General features: G+C 44.5%; 1 protein-coding gene across 1 annotated transcript; it reads left to right on the top strand.

The window, feature by feature from the left end:
• The first annotated feature begins 8580 nt into the window (after positions 1 to 8580).
• drc12 (dynein regulatory complex subunit 12 homolog) lies at positions 8581 to 16557 on the top strand. The gene is made up of 5 exons (XM_078559109.1): positions 8581 to 8663; positions 9805 to 9924; positions 11838 to 11930; positions 14339 to 14469; positions 16136 to 16557. The coding sequence occupies exons 1-5, from the start codon at positions 8639 to 8641 to the stop codon at positions 16262 to 16264; spliced, it is 498 nt and encodes a 165-aa protein (XP_078415235.1). The 5' UTR covers positions 8581 to 8638; the 3' UTR covers positions 16265 to 16557.
• The last annotated feature ends 846 nt before the right edge of the window (positions 16558 to 17403 follow it).

Here is a 17403-nt window from a genome sequence, read left to right as displayed (position 1 = left end):
GCCATGTTTCATCCTGGCGAGACCTTGTTGACATGGGCAAAAAAAGGCAAATTGCTGCGGATGCTGCAGATCTGCCGAGAGGTCATCGATCATCAGCGTTTTTCTGTTCTAATCTCGCTAAATGCTGCCTAACCTGCTCGATAATTCCAAAAAAACTTTCTGTTTTTAGTATTTACATGGGAAGGACGAGGCTATTCCATTCGAACTTGGCTGATCTGTATCTTAACTCAAGTTCCCCGACACCTCATACCCTTGTTCATAACAGTAACTGTAAATAAATCCCTTGTTTAAATAGGAACCTTTTTTTTCTTATTGTCTAATAGATCCCGCCAACGCAATGACATTGTCTTTCCCAAACCATCCTGCTGCTGTTTGTAGCTATTCCTACCTCCTGGTATTGCCCCTCTCGCCTGTTTGGCAGCATCTTCACACATCCACTGTCCACCGCATCTCACCTGCAACCGGCTCTGTGATACCCCCCCCAGCCTCTGTCACCAAAAACTACACCTAGGTCGTCCCTAGAGGGGGATCCCTGTAGCTTTTCAGCTCTGATCAAATGGCCGGAATATTGACGCTTTCTTTTCTGCCTGTCCCACATCAGAGTTCTTCCCGGTCTTTCCATTTCAAGCACCTCTTCATTTGCCTTCTGGTCTGTACATGGGATTTTCAGCATACGCCTCAGCATCCACATTTCAAATGCCTCTATTCTCTCCTCCAGATCTTTATTTATTGTCCAGGATTCTGAGGCAGACGGGAAGGTGGACAGAATGTAACATCTTATGAGTTTTTTTTTATTTGTTGCAAGCTTGAGTTTTCTTGTTAACACGTCCTTCATCTTCACAAAAATACTTTTGGCTATCTCGATCCTTTTTCTAATTTTGGCATCGCATCCACCATCTTCTGTTATCATTTGTCCCAAATAGACAAACCTATCCACTTGTTCCAGTGTGACACCATCCACTTCAATCTTCACTCTAGTCTCTTCTAATGAATCCCTTCTAACTACCATTGTTTTTTGTCTTTTTGGTGTTCATACTCAATCCATATTCTAAACTTCTGGATTTTACTTGATCTACAATATTTTGCGGGGCCTCTTCTGATTTTGCGGGGCCTCTTCTGATTTTGCAAGTAGCGCTGTGTCTTCAGCATATGGCAAGTTTGTTATGTTCGTGTCTCCAATTTTTACGCTGGAAGTACATCTAATTCTCTGTTCTGCATTAATAATAATAAAGGGAAATAAAAAGAACTTATACGCCTGTCCTTTTTTCCTGATAAGTTCTTATGTCCAGGCTTATAATAGGAACTGTTTATGTAAACATGTCATGCTGTAATTACTTCTTCCTGTCAGAGGTGGTGCTGCACCACTTCAGCGTTTTTGTGTCTCAGTTTGCAATGCAAAGAAACCTCTTGAAGGATGGAATGTATAACATTACAACGGAAACGGAATTATACCTGCATGTTCTTAATCTAATTATCCACTTTCTTTCCATCCCTGCTTCACATGAAAATAACATTTGCTTCTGCCTTTCATATACAATGGTACAGGAGATTAAGTAGCATAAATATCATCTTCCTCTCAAATCCAAGAATCTTCCTATTTTTCTCAGCCTTCCCTTTCATGATCTAAAGCTTTTAACATTCATGATTGTGCCATACACACAGAATAAAAAGAATACGGTTAGAGAAGTATGTAACACCTGGGTATTCACTCTGTAAGGCAGGGTAATTTAGCCCGAGCTAGAGCTTGGGAGAGGAGGAAATGGGAGGTAAACCCAATTATTGGTTCATTTCAGAAGGGGCATCTAGAGAAGAAGGGGGAAAATAAGTATCCAAAAGCACTGGATCATAGAGTCACCCATGTTGGATTGTTGAACAGAGCAGGCTGTGAGGGGGGTGAAACAAATAAATCTATCAGTCCCTTTCCCCTCTCATAAGTTCCTGCCAAGAAATATAGCTACATGGTGGGGAGATTGTAGTATTGACAAGGACAAGGAAGTGGCAACCCATCATGTTTGAAATGAATTTGTCCCGTGTCAGTCCAAGTTTGAGCCTGACTGTTTTTGATGGGCTTTGTTCCATGAAATGTGGATCCACATGATAAATTACAGGAGATCCACCGATACCACATCACCTGAATACTCTCTCATGTTGAAAGTAGCAGCCCAAGCAAATGAACTATTCTAAGATCAAGCGGGTTCTCCACAGAGAGAGCATACAGTATTTGGGGTGGGTTAAGAGTGATTGCGATGCCTGGAATGGGCGTTATTCTTTGGATCAATCAATAAGATTAAACAAGACAAGTCCACAAAGTGTTGGAACCCATAATATCTGAAACAGGTTGTCTGGCCACCCTACAGCTCTCTCAGCAGCTGTCAGGATTCAACAATGCAAGATTGAGATACAGTAAGACCAGGGCAGTATCATGAACTTGCCTCACATCAGATGGTTGCTGGTTGTTATTTAATGAGTCACTACAAAGATTATTTTCTCACTGCTCCAATTCTGCCTTTTCCAAACATGTCTCAATTTCACCAATGTCATAGAAATTGTTGCTGTAGTACAAGGACACCAATTTCTTCTACAAGTAGAGAAAATTTACCATTAGACACCAGGAGAGCAGACAAACAGGATATACTGCACCACTCAGTCCATACCACCTCCACACGGCTTGGGGCATGCTGTTTAGGAAAAACTTGATGAGCCCTGACCAATATTTCAACACAAAATCTTTCCATAATTCAACCAATCGAACTACTCAAATCCTAAAATGAAAAAGGACAGGTATTCTAGTAGCATCAGCAAACAATGTGGATTATTCCATGGCTTCTGCATCAGCCAGGAGGTGACATGAATAGAGATACCCATGACCTGGAATGGTCCTACTGCATGGTGTCACTTAATCACCACTTTCCCATGTATTTGGACTTCTATCATATTTTTTCAAAGTTGCTGATGCCTTGCAAAGAAAGATCTACAGGACAGAAGGAAGCCATTCATCCCATTGTGTCCCTGTTGGCTGATAAAGAGCTATCTAGTTTCATCTCCCCCCTTCCAGCTCTTGGTCCCGTATCCCTGTTGGCTACAGCACTTCAAGTGCGTATCCAACTCATTTTTAAGTGTAGTGAGGGTTTCTGTCTCTACAACCCTTTCAGACCGAGTTCCAAATCCTACCACTGCCTGGGTGAAAAAAGATACTCCTCAACTTTCCTGTAATCCTTCCGTCAATTACTTTAAATCTATGTTATTTTGACTCAGAAATAGATCCTCCCTGACCACTATATTAGGCCCCTCATAATTATCTTATCAGTTTGCCCGATTCCCTGCTCTTGGTCAATAGTTTCATTCCCATCTTCCATGGTGAAAAAATCTTTCATTGTGAGAAAGGCCGGTACAGTATCTGCACAAAATTGTCTTTTAATGATTGAGAATATTCTGATGTTGAAATTACATAGTTGCATCAAACACCTGTATCGAGTCATAATGGTTTTCTAAATAAATCAATACAACAAAATCCATTTTGCTTTATTGACTGATTGGCGATTTACTCCAGAAGATTGGGCTTCATCCGCCTGTCTAAAAGATGGCGCCAAGCCCCTGAGCCAAGCTTCGGTATCCAGGTAACCAGCGCTTGTGCTGCCTAGCAACGTCAAACACTGATGCGAAATGCCCGCCCCCCTTACCACGTTGATTGGGCAACTGGCATGACTGACGTCGTGGTGCACCTTCTGATTGGTGGCCCTCACGTCAATCAGAAGACGTCCGGCTGGAGAATCGATCGACCCAGTCCTGGCAAAAGCAGCACCGACCCGCCAGGCAGTGACTGTGTAAATATGTCTTTTCATCATTGCAAATTGATCTATTTTGTTCTTGAACAATTTCTGCAAATTATTAAACATCTGCCGTTATTTCTGTTGATTTTATCAAAATTTAATAAATTTTCTATTCGATCTTTTGTTTGTATTTCTCTTGTTAAATGAAAGTTGCACATAGATTGTTAACAAAATTCAAACTTTCCTATTTTAATTCATCTGCTCCTGTTTTGCTTGGATTTTTTTTTTCTGTGACTGAGTGGATTTTAGGCGATTTTGTTTAGTCCTTTTTGCATTGGTCCTTCAAATTTCTCCCCTTTGTGGCTTCCCTCCCGCCTTTCACAGGAGTCTTCCCAAAAATGGACAGGGAATGAATGTCTCTAATGCTGCGACCACCCCCTGGGGCATTGATAAAGACTCTGGATAAACGCTCATTGTAGTTGTTCAGTGATGGGGTGGGGTGGGTGGTGAGGAACATTCGGATTTCAGCCAGGACGACCAGGGGTGGGGGTCTCAGTTTTGGTCCCGGTCTCTGTTGGGCCGAGGTAAAAATTTTATGAACAAAAACAAAAACTACCTGGAAAAACTCAGCAGGTCTGACAGCATCTGCGGAGAGGGACACAGAGGGACACAGTTAACTGTTAACACAGATGCTGTCAGACCTGCTGAGTTTTTCCAGGTATTTTTTGTTTTTGTCCTAGATTTCCAGCATCCGCAGTATTTTGCTTTGATGGTAGAAGTTTTATGCCCCCGTCCTCGGGTTTGAGAAGGAAAGAAAGAGCGGCCACAGGGCTGTGGCTGGCCGCTGTGCAGGGGAAAGTGTGCGAGCGAAGGGTGTGTGGACAGAGTTGGAGGTCAACAATCCTGCCCCACACAGCTGCCAACTTGCCCCATTCTCAACCCCGCCACTCACATGTGAAGGGTATTTGTCTGACATGGTGGAGGCGGCTGCGCTGTTACCCCAGGAGCCAACAGCCCTGTCAGCGCAAGAGGGAGGTCACTTGCAGCAAAACCACGTACACAAGGTGTAAAGTTTAAAAAAAAACTTGCATTTAAATCCGAAATTTCACAACCTCAGAGCATCCAGAGTGCTTCACGATCAATGAAGTATTTTCCATAGTGTAATGGTTGTCACAAAGTAGGAAACTCAGCAGCCAATTTGTACACAGCAAGATTCCACACATAGCAACGTGATATATGCAGGTAATCTGTACCTGTGTTATTGATATTGATTGAGGAATGGATATTAGCCAGGGCACCGGGGAGAGTTCCCCAGCATTTCTTCAAAGCGGTCCCAGGGGATAGTTTACACGATGGAGCAAACAGGGCCTTGGTATAAAGTTTACTCTGAGCGACAGCACCAACAGTGCAACATTCCCCCAGTGCTGCATTGGGAGTCTCTGGAGTGGGTCTTGAATCCTGACCCAGAGGTGTGAATGCTCCCAACAGAGCCACAGCCGACGAACACAGACAGACACAAACACTGACAAGTACAGCGCCATTTCCAGCCTCCTCCACAGTCAGGTGTTTTTTTGTTGTTTCTTTGTAGGTTCAGGACGTTTGAGGAAAATGCCGCCCAAGAATAAGGGGAAGGCAAAGAAAGGAAAGAAAGGAGCAGGTGAGTGAGGAGCAGAATAAATGTCAACATCCAGATCAATGAGTTTTGTTCCTTCTTCCCAAGTACATTTCTTTGCATGAGATTACCCAACAGCATCAAACTGTGATCACTTGAGGAGGTTGGAGAGGAATCTTAGAGTATTTCCCTATTGGCCCAGAGGGTTTTGTCTCCATTCCGTTGCCTCACCCAGCACCTGAGGGGGAGGGAGAGGGAGGAGAAGGGTGGAGAGCATAGAAAAGCAGAGTTGGGCTGTGCCCTACCAGCGACTATGGTGTGGGGAAAGTTTGGTGAAGCAGTTGGGTCACTTCCCACCTGTCCATTTTTTATGTTCCTGTGATCTCTGGTTTGCTGGTCGGGGACCATAAGTACTAAAATAATAACAAAGGAAAAACTCAGCAGGTCTGAGAGTATCTGTGGAGAGAGAGAAACAGAGTTAACATTTCAAGTCCATGTAACTCTTCTTCAGATGTGTTTCTCTCTCCACAGATGTTGTCAGACCTGCTGAGTTTTTCCAGCATTTTCTGTTTTTATTTCAGATTTCCAGCATCTGCAGTATTAAGTACCAACCTACTGTACCCTTAAATATTAATGCAATATTAGGGTTCAGCTACTAAATGTAAGAAGCACAGATCTCAGTGGCTGTTGGAAGCAAAGGAGGAATTGTAGTGGGGAAAGGTGCCAATTGGCTTAACCCTAAAAGCTCTAGTTCAGCAGATGACAGATTTTTAGGATAACATTTCCCCCAAGTACCCATTCTCCGTGTGTGAGCTGAGATATTGAGTGTCCCAGAGTTCACATCATCTCCTGACATCCACATGGACAATCTGTTCTAGCAGGAGGCTGGGCAGGGATCAGAACAGAAGCCGGGCCTCACTATTCCCTCCCTGTTATCACACTGAACTGCGGTCAGCTCAGCATGGGTCACACATCAAACCTAACATGGGACTGACCACATGCTCAGTTGCTGGGCATAAAAAACTTTAAACTGTTAAACATTGAGACCAGTATCTGTTCAGCTTTCCAGTGAATCAGAATTTGGGGGGTTTTTTTGGAATTGTAGATGACTCATTTGCAACTAAGCCTGACAAATATTTTATAAAATATGAGGAAGCAGTGAATGATGTGACACAGACCCATTTGAACGCTGTCTTCTGTCACTCCAGCCAAGACCGAGGCCAGTGTGCCTCAGGGCTGTGAGCCACTCAGCCACTCCAATCACAACGCAAATGATCCTTTCTGGGAAGTGTGTGTGGTGAGGACAGGGTCACCTGCAATGCCTCTGTGATTGAATAGCTTCTGTCTAGACTCACAAATTAAGAAGGGCCACTTGGCTGAGGTACCAGAGGGCAGCTGGGTGCCATGGAATCGGTAGTCCAGCAAAAACCAGGACAGGAATGGGAGGAAATAGCAACGAGTTTGTGTTTGACATGTATGGTGTAGTGGTTCTAATGATCTAGAAAGTGAATTCAAATCCCATCACAGCAGTTTGAGAATTTTGAATTCAGTTTAAAAACTGTCTGGAAATTAAAAGCTATCAGATTGATGTAAAAATCCAATAAGTTAGTGAAGGAAACCTGCCGTACTTACCCCAACTAGGCCAATATCTGACTCCAGTACTATACTCATGTGTTTGACTCTTAACTGCCCTCTGAAGTGAAGTGTATCAAACCATTATCACCACTACCAGAGTCTCAAGGCAACCAACGATGGGTAGTAAATGCCAGGATTGTCAGGGCTGCCCACATCCTGGGAATAAATATGTTAAAAAAACACATCACTATATTCACCTGTCAGCAATTCATGCCAAAAATCTCACTGAGAACGTATTTTGGCAAATCCTTTGTTGTGTTTGCCTTGGTCTGGCCTAGCCTCACTCGTGCTGCAGGCTGTCAGGTAGATGTGTATCAAGAAGCCCATGGAAAAGCCACAATGCGGCAGAGTCCAGAAAGGAACTGTTGTGATAAAGGCTGCAACGTGATGGAGCTGTGCTCAGTATTCAGAACACAGGATCCATTCAGTTATTTTGTACCTTCTTTAGCCCCCTTCCCCCATCACACAGCATCGCTATGCCAGATCCTGGGAACAAGTAGCCGACCCCCACACAGCCAGCTGGTGGCTTCACTGTGTGAAAACAAAGAGTTGGGTTCATTTCTAGCGGGGTCAAACAGGTAGGCGATATTCAGTTAATATCAAACCTTGGTTAGACCACACGCTGAGTACTGTTCACAGTTCTGCTCTTCGTACAACAAATAGGAAATTGAAACACTGAAGAAAATGCAAAGATTAAAAAGCTGTTACAAAAAATTGAGAGGAAGCGACAATCAGGAAGAGGCTGAGTAGTTGGGCTCTTTTCTCTGTAAAAGAGAAGATGAAGAGGAGATCAGATAGAGGTCTTTACATTACTGGAGGGGTTCAATTGGGTGGATGTAGAGAAACTGTTCCCACTCGTGAATGAGTCCAGAATAAGGGGGCGAAATATAAGAGAGTCGCGAACAGATCAAAAACAACATTTATAAAGCACCTTTAGGTAAAACCACCCAATTTGACACTGAGCCAGATAGAGATATTAGGACAGATGACTAAAAGCTTGATCAAAAGTTTTAAGGAATGTCTAAAAGGAGAGAGAGAGGTAGCGAGACTGATTTAGGGAGGGAATTTCAGATCAAGTAAATAATTTGGGAGTGATTTTGTTTTTACAGACAGTGGCGATAATGTGAAACTTGCTGCCACATGAACTGGTGTAAGAAGAGATCATTACGGAATTTAGAAGGAGTGTTGAAGCTTACATGAGTAGAAAAGAACAGAGAATATTTGGGCTGGGTGGGAAGAAGTAGAGTGGGAGGAAGCTCGTGTGGATTATAAACACCAGTGCACAGCAGAGTAGCCAGTTGCAGTACTATAGATTCTGTGTTACTATTCCCTGGGTGATAGAACCAACCCAGTAATGATTCTGCCCTATAACCTGCTACAGGCACAGCCGAAAGAAACTCAGAATGAATCAACTGATTTGCAAACTATTTGCAATATATGAAGGAAATCTATAAACATTGCTCTCTCTCTCTTTCTGTTTCTTTGTCTCTCTCTCTATCTATCTCTCTCTCTATCTGTTTCTGCTCACCCTCCCAACTTCTGGCCTCGCTCCTGTGGCCTCCTCATTGTTTCTCATACAGGAGACAATATTGAGGAGAAATACAAGAGGACAGTTCATCAAATGGAATCGCTCAAAGATCAGTTAGGTAAGAGAACATTCTATATCCAAAATTTGAAATAAATTTTGTCCCTAATTCCTATTTGTTGGACTGAAAGGGTGGTGGGGTGAAGTGGCTAATGGGGTGAAGATGTTGATGGGGCTGGAAGAAAGACTTGCAATTCCACATACCCACTATTGTTGGCACCACTAACCATGGTGTGACTTTCTGCAGTTCACTGTCACCACCAGCAGCCACATTCCATTAGTGCAGCTTTTCAAAACCCAGATTTATAAAAAAAAGAAACATCCCCCTTTTAGTGGCATCAGGACACCTATCAAATGCTGACCTCATCTTCCGACTAAGGCACTTTACAGCCTTCCGGACTGAATATTGAATTCAACAACTTTAGATCTTGAACTCCCTCCTCCATCCCCACCCCCTTTCCGTTTCTTCCCCCTCCCTTTTGTTTTTTCCAATAATTTATATAGATTTTTCTTTTCCCACCTATTTCCATTATGTTTAAATCTATACCTTTTATGCCCTGTTAGTCTTTCCACCCCACCCCCACTAGAGCTGTACCTTGAGTGTCCTGCCATCCATTTTTAATTAGCACATTCTCTTAGATAATATCACCACCTTTAACACCTCTCTGTTCCTTTGTCTGTGCCATCTTTTGATTATCTGCTCCTATCACTGCTTGCTTGTCCCTACAACCACCCCCCCTCCCCTCCCCCCTCCCCCCCCCCCCCCCCCTCCCTTAAACCAGCTTATATTTCACCCCTCTCCTAATATTACTCAGTTCTGTTGAAGGGTCATGAGGACTCGAAACATCAACTTTATTCTTCTCCGCCGATGCTGCCAGACCTGCTGAGTTTTTCCAGGTAATTCTGTTTTTGTTATCAAATGCTGTACCTGTCCTGGGAGTGTTTGATGGGGACGGTGTAGAGGGAGCTTTACTCTGTATCTAACCCCGTGCTGTACCTGTCCTGGGAGTGTTTGATGGGGACGGTGTAGAGGGAGCTTTACTCTGTATCTAACCTGTCCCACATATACCTTAGAATGCCAACACTAGGGATTGAAAGTGGCAAAAAATTCTATTTTTCAGCTTTAGTCTATCTTACTTGACGAGTAGGAAATGATAGTTGGATTATAAGTTCTGAATGAATTTTTAACCCTTAAACACCAGTTCTGCGGAGGGATATTGCAAGACAGGCACTGCTGGTTAAAGAAGAGTGGAAGGCAAAGCTGCAAGTTCTCAAGAATGATTTGAATGAGGAACAAGAGGTTAAGAAGGCGATACATTCAGGTAAGCAGGAGATGTAGATAAGGGCAGAATTTAGCAGCAGAATGAGCCAGGAACACCTCTGATAGGTTATTGAGGAAAAGTGTCCATGGAGCATGATCATCATGGGGCCTGACCCAGGTTTTTTTTATTCATTCATGGCATGTGAGCTTCACTGGCTAGGCCAGCATTTATTGCCAATCCCTAATTGCCCTTGAGAAGGTGGTGGTGAGCTGTCTTCTTGAGCCGCTGCAGTCCCTGTGGTGTAGGTACACCCACAGTGCTGTTAGGGAGGAAGTTCCAGGATTTTGACCCAGTGACAGTGAAAGAACGGTGATATATTTCCAAGTCAGGATGGTGAGTGGCTTGGAGGGGAACTTCCAGGTGGTGGTGTTCCCATCCATCTGCTGCCCTTGTCCTTCTAGATGGTAGTGGTTGTGGGTTTGGAAGGTGCTGCCTAAGGAGCCTTGGTTAGTTCCTGCAGTGCATCTTGTAGCTGGTACACACTGAGGAGTCACGAATGATGCTGAACATTGTGCAATCACCAGTGAACATCCCCACTTCAGACCTTATTATTGAGGGAAGGTCATTGATGAAGCAGCTGAAGATGGTTGGGCCAAGGACACTACCCTGAGGAATTCCTGCAGTGATGTTCTGGAGCTGAGATGACTGACCTCCAACAACCACAACCATCTTCCTTTGTGCTGGGTATGACTCCAACCAGTGGAGAGCTTTTCCCTGATCCCCATTGACCCCAGTTTTGCTAGGGCTCCTTGATCCCACACTCGGTCAAAAGCTGCCTTGATGTCAAGGGCAGTCACTGTCACCTCACCTCGGGAGTTCAGCTCTTTTGTCCACGTTTGAACCAAGGCTGTAATGAGGTCAGGAGCTGAGTGGCCCTGAGTGGTCTGTGCTAAGTTAGAGGATCTCAGCTGGAGCAGTGGTACAGGGTGGCACGACCTCAGTACGCTGGATTAGATTGAGAGGGCATTCCCTGGGTCTGAGGGATTTCTCTGTGTTAAGGGTGGGGAGGGGCATTCACTGAGTAACAGGGAGCTCCCCAGGGTTGGAGCGAGTACCTCAGGGTTAGAATGGGTGTTTCCTAGGTTAGAGGGGGTTCCCCTTTGTGATTCAGTGTGGTTCCTGCATGTGTTGTTGTCAAACGAAGAGATGATCAGACTCAGATGTGAAGCCTTCCAGAGCTAAATCGTACAAAATGTGAAATGCAGGCTCACATATGAAAAATAGATACTTGGTGAGATAAAAGCAGGTCATTTACACCTCAGCCCGAGATGGGACCTCGGGGAAAGCTGGTGGGAACAAGAATTTCGGGTGATTAATTATTTTGCTCATTGAAATTGGATCAATTATTGAACTAATACATAAAATGGATCATTTATACAGTGGGGAGAGTGGTGAAATTCACTGCTATACATCTGAATATGAAACCGCTCATGTTCCTGGTAGTTTCAGGGTTAGGAATCAGCCTTGATCTATCGTCAGGTCCCTCTGATGGTTTCAAAAATTCTTTTAGTTGCTACAATAGATCAGGTGTTTAATTAGTTAAGAGCAGGTTTGGGTAGCAGAAAGGAGCAGAGCATGAGTCCTGGTCTCTGCCAAGCAGTGGGAGAGGGTCAGCTGCAGCCTTATCCTCCTCTCTGTCCCTCCACTACCTGCACCCTCCGACTGCACTCCCCTCCCAATATATAGGTTTATCCCGTGTGCTACTTAAGATAGTCACTAGTTATTTCAGATTTAGAGCTGCACTAGTATATCATGCAGGGAGTTTCTGCTTCTGGAGTCAAATTCAGGAACTGGTGGAGATTTGCTACTGATGTGACCTCCAGGGTCGTGAGTCAGAAATATGTCAAAGCTGAAGTAAGAGCTGCAAACAATTCCTGCCCTGTGTAACCACCCTCGTACTCTCCAAACTACAGATATGACCCGTCAGTACAAGACATTGCGGTCTGACATGGACCTCCGAGTCCATCAGTTGGAGATTGAGGTCAATCGCCTGCAGCAACAACTCAGTGAGTGAAAATCACACTAACCTTAACATACTGCAGACAGTGCCAGCATTGAGTGCACATGAATGAGTGCTTCCGATGTGTGTGTGCGGTGTGTAGTATGTATGAGTGTGAGTGAGTGCATTGCTTGTGAATGTGGTAAATTAGTGGTTAATGCTTCAATGAAGAGTGCAGGAGGGCATGCCAGGAGCAGCATCAGACATACCTAAAAATGAGGTGTCAACCTGGTGAAGCTACAACACAGGACTACTTGTGTGCCAAACAGCATAAGCAGCAAGTGTTAAGCGATCTCACAACCAAGCAGTTCAAGAAGGCAGCGGATCAGATCTAAGCTCTGCAGTCCTGCCACATCCAGTCGTGAATGGTGGTGGATAATTAAACAACTCATTGGAGGAGGAGGCTCCACAAATATCCCCATCCTCAATGATGGAGGAGCCCAGCACATCAGTGCAAAAGACAAGGCTGAAGCATTTACAACAATCTTCAGTCAAAAGTGCTGAGTGGGTGATCCATCTTCAGCTAATCCGATTCACTCCACGTGATATCAAGAAATGGTTGAAGGCACTGGATACTGCAAAGGCTATGGGCCCTGACAATATTCTGGCAATAGTACTGAAGACTTGTGCTCCAGAACTTGCCACGCCCCTAGCCAAGCTGTTCCAGTACAGCTACAACACTGGCGTCTACCCAGCTATGTGGAAAATTGCCCAGGTATGTCCTGTACACAAAAAGCAGGACAAATCCAACCCGGCCAAATACCGCCCCATCAGTCTACTCTCCATCATCAGTAAAGTAATGGAAGGGGTCATCAACAATGCTATCAAGCGGCACTTGCTCAGCAATAACCTGCTCACTGACATTCGGTTTGGGTTCCGCCAGGGCCACTCAGCTCCCGACCTCAGTACACACTTGGTTCAAACATGGACAAAAGAGTTGAATTCCAGAGATGAGGTGAGAGTGACTGCCTTTGACATCAAGGCAGCATTTGACCGAGTGTGGCATCAAGGAGCCCGAGCAAAACTGGAGTCAATGGGAAAAATCTCCGCTGGTTGGAGTCATATCTAGCACAGAGGAAGATGGTTGTGGTTGTTGGAGGTCAATCATCTCAGTTTCAGGACATCACTGTAGGAGTTCCTCAGGTTAGTGTCCTCGGCCCAACCATCTTCAGCCGCTTCATCAATGACCTTCCTTCCATCATAAGGTCAGAAGTGGGGATGTTCGCTGATGATTGCACAATGTTCAGCACCATTCACGACTACTCAGATACTAAAGCAGTCCATGTCCAAATGCAGCAAGACCTGGACAGTATCCAGGCTTGGGCTGACAAGTGGCAAGTAACACTTGCCTCACATAAGTATCAGACAATGACCATCTCCAACAAGAGAGAATCTAACCATCGCTCCTTGACATTCAATGGCATTACCATCACTGAATCCCCAAATAACATCATCCTGGGGGTTACCATTGACCAGGAACTGAACTGGACTAGCCATATAAATACTGTGGCTATAAGAGCAGGTCAGAGGCTGGGAATCCTGTGGTGCGTAACTCACCTCCTGACTCTCCAAAGCCTGTCCACCATCTACAAGGCACAAGTCAGGAGTGTGATGGAATACTCTCCACTTGCCTGGATGAGTGCAGCTCCCACAACACTCAAGAAGCTTGACACCATCCAGGACAAAGCAGCCCTGCCTGATTGGCACCCCATCCACAAACATTCACTCCCTCCACCACCGATGCACAGTGGCAGCAGTGTGTACCATTTACAAGGTGCACTGCAGAAACTCACCAAGATTCCTTAGACAGCACTTTTTAAACACATGACTACTACTATGTCAAAGGAAAAGGGCAGCAGACACATGGGAACATCACCACCTGGAAGTTCCCCACCAAGCCACTCACCAACCTGACTTGGAAATATATCGCCGTTCCTTCACTGTCGCTGGGTCAAAATCCTGGAACTCCCTCCCTAACAGCACTGTGGGTGTACCTATACCACATGGACTGCAGCGGTTCAAGAAGGCAGCTCACCACCACCTTCTCAAGGGCAATTCGGGATGGGCAATAAATACTGGCCTAGCCAGCGACACCTACATCCCGAGAATGAATTGTTTAAAAAGTACATTGTCTGTGCTTGTGACTGATTGTAATGTATGTTTGTGTGACTAACCATAGTGTTGTTTATGTGGCCAAATGAGTGTTTGTCAAATAGTAAATGAATGAACATATGTAGTTTAAATTAATCACACTTATACCCAACTTTGCTGTGGAGCTGTGCTGAGATCTGGCTGGATACTGTAGTGCTGATTGTGCAGTGGGACTTTGCTGGAGTTTTGTCTAGTGGGGAGGGAGGCTGGGGAAGTGAAGGTCATATACAGAGGAACTAATTCTGTGATGTACTTTCCTGCCAGCATCATGTCAGCAACAATTAGCAAGGACTCAGGAGGAGAAGCTGCAGATCATCAAGGAGAAAGATTCCACCATCAAAGAGCTCCAGAGCAAGATAGACAACATGGAAACTGAATATGAGGTCATCCTCCATGTAGGTAGCACCATTAGGTCTGTGGGGAGTGATAAACACATACATGCTATAGGAGCCATGTGTCTGAGTTACAGCTAAGATGCACTGATAAGGTATCAGCCTTGGCTCAGTGGGAAAACTGCCACCAAAATGTTAAGGTTCATGTTCCACTCTAGAGACTTAAGCACATAATCCAGACTGACACTCCAGTGCAGTACTGAGGGAGTGCTGCACTATCGAAGGTGCTATCTTTCAGATGAGGTGTTAAACTGAGGTCCCATCTGCAGCCAGACATAAAAACATCCATGACACTATTTCATCACTAAAACAGCTTATCTGGCCACTGCTCTTTGTGGGATTTTACTGTGCGCAAGTTGGCTGCTGCATTCCTGGCATTACAAATAACTACGCTCCTAAAGTATTTCACTGGCATTAAGGTGCTTTGAGATGTCCTGAGAGGCACCATAGAAAGCCAAGTATTTCAATCTGTTGTCTTCTGTCTCTATAACTGAGCTCGGAACACATGCAGAATGAGGATTGGAAGTTCTATGCATGAGACAGCCAGAGGGGCAATTTCAGACATACTTTGCACAGAAACAGGCTGTTCAGCTCAGCTGGTCTATGCCAGTGTTTACACTCCACATGAGGAACCTCCTCCCATCCCTACTTCATCTCGCCCTGTCAATATTTCCTTCTATTCCCTTCTCCCTCATCTGTTTATCTAGATTCTTCTCAGATGTATTGATACTATTCACCTCAACCACTCCACGTGGTAGCATGTTCCACATTCTCACCACCCTCTAGGTAAAGAAGTTTCTCCTGAATTCCCAGTTGGATTTACTAGTGACTATCTTATATTGATGGCCCTTAGATTTGGACTCCCTCATAGTGGAAACATCTTCTCTACATCTGAAGATCTCTATCTTGAAATTGATCTCCATTGTAAGGAGCTGAATATAAGAGGGCAGCTTGTCAGTGGTTCTATGAAGCATTGCTCTTCTCACACTCCCGACCCCCAATTTCCCCTCCTATAACCACTTCCTCCTCCCTGCTTCCTCAGTACGCCACATTCAAGCTGCATCACACCGACCTTAAAATCTCACAGCACAAAAGGAAGCCATTTGGCCCATCATGTCTGTCTGGCACTTTAAAAGAGCTATTAGTTAATTACATAATTAGTCCCACACCCCTACTCTTTCCTATTGTCCTGAAATGTTCCCTTTTCAAGTATTTTAGTGTTCGATTATGGGATATAGGTATCACAGGCAGGGCCGGTATTTATTACCCTTAAGAAGATGGTAAGCGAGTATTTATCCAATTCCCTTTTGAAAGTTACTATTGAATCTGCTTCCACTGCTCTTTCAGGCAGCATATTTCAGATCACAGCAACTAGCTGTGTAAAATAATAAACCTCCAGTATGTCACCAACTCTCTTTTGAAAAGAGAAAACTGCGCCTGTTTCAGCTAAACAAAAACAAGTGACAGCCATTCACTTTCACCCTAACTCATTCTTTCCTCACTCTGCCTCTTCAGAATCCTCTCCCTCCTCACAATCTGGAAGCTGATAAAACCCCCAACCAAAGACTTGCTGATTAAATTTCATCTTCTTGCCTGGGATGCTGTGAGGCAGGGGGGGGTCTGTGAACAGTGAGGTGCATTGACTTCTCTCCTCCTCCCTCTGATACAGGACAGCTTGGACATGCTACTAAACAAGCTGGAAATGGCCAGACTTCAGTGGGAGAAAACAGCAACCCGTTTCCATTTGGAACAGAAGCGGAAACTGCTGGAATTTGGGCTCAACCCACTGGAGATTTAAGTCCTGAGAAGGTGGTGGATATTTGATTAGAAGCTCCCCGGGGTGTCTCTGACTCTGACTAAACTTCTCCATTTCCAACAGTCTCCTATCGGACTCAATTCTCGGAACCTAAACTGCCTCTGCTTTGTGAGACTCTCACTCCTGGATTTGGAGGAAATATTCCAACAACTGGAATTTAAATTTTAATATTTTTCTGGTCACTTAAAGTTGGATAAATAATCTTGAGTTTGATCCGAATTTTCTAACTAAAGCAGGAACCTGCGCAATTATCCCATCTAAATTTTCCCAGCTAAATTCTGATGTACTCCTCATACCCGGGTGTAAAATAAAGGTTCAGAAATACTTTCTGTCTCAATATCCGTTTTTGTTCCTCATCTGTAATTTCTACTTTAATTTTTTAATTAACCAAAATCATTAAATATTTTCTTGAAGGAGAACGCAAAATAATTGAGTGGTGGCTGCTATCAGCTGGGTCCAAGCAGGAAGGCAGGTGGGGGGTGCGTCTGCCACAGATGCAATGCAGAGTCGGTTGGCTGTCTCACCTAGAAAGGGAAACAGCATCAATAGACAGACCCTGCGCTGAGAAGCGGGCACTGATATCTAAAATACCAAATAAATATACGCATTGTGATTCCTACAGTTTCACTTGCCACAAGATTGGTCTTATCAGGAATCTTGTAAATAGGGCCTGAGCCATTTGCTCACCATGTAAGCTTGATGCTGAAATAGGGGCATCAAAGGCACCCTGCAGGATAATGGCTACCCTCATCAGGTCATTGGCGCTGTACATCACACAAACTCATGAACAGGCCTAAGGCCACCACCCTGAAAAGTGCCCAGTCTACCTCCGATTACCCTGGAAGGGCAGGGTATCTCAAAAATGCGAGCAGCAGATGAAGCTAGCTGTTTCACGCTGCTACTATGCAGTAGCAACACGAGTGGTATTCACCACTAACAGGATGCTGTCGTCAAGACAAAAAGACATTCTGCTTATCACACAAATGAGTAATGCGGTGTATGAATTTCAGTGCCAGTGTGATGTTAGATATGTAGGCCTTAAGTCCCAAAGACTGGTGGATCGTATCAAACACCATGTCCCAGCAGCTGTTCACAACAGGCAGGATACAGACCAGACCCAA

This window comes from Cetorhinus maximus, chromosome 2 (assembly GCF_964194155.1).
Source record: "Cetorhinus maximus chromosome 2, sCetMax3.hap1.1, whole genome shotgun sequence".
NCBI lineage: Eukaryota > Metazoa > Chordata > Chondrichthyes > Lamniformes > Cetorhinidae > Cetorhinus > Cetorhinus maximus.
The sequence above is the reverse complement of the archived record's forward strand: the minus strand, read 5'-3'. Positions and strand labels throughout refer to the sequence as shown.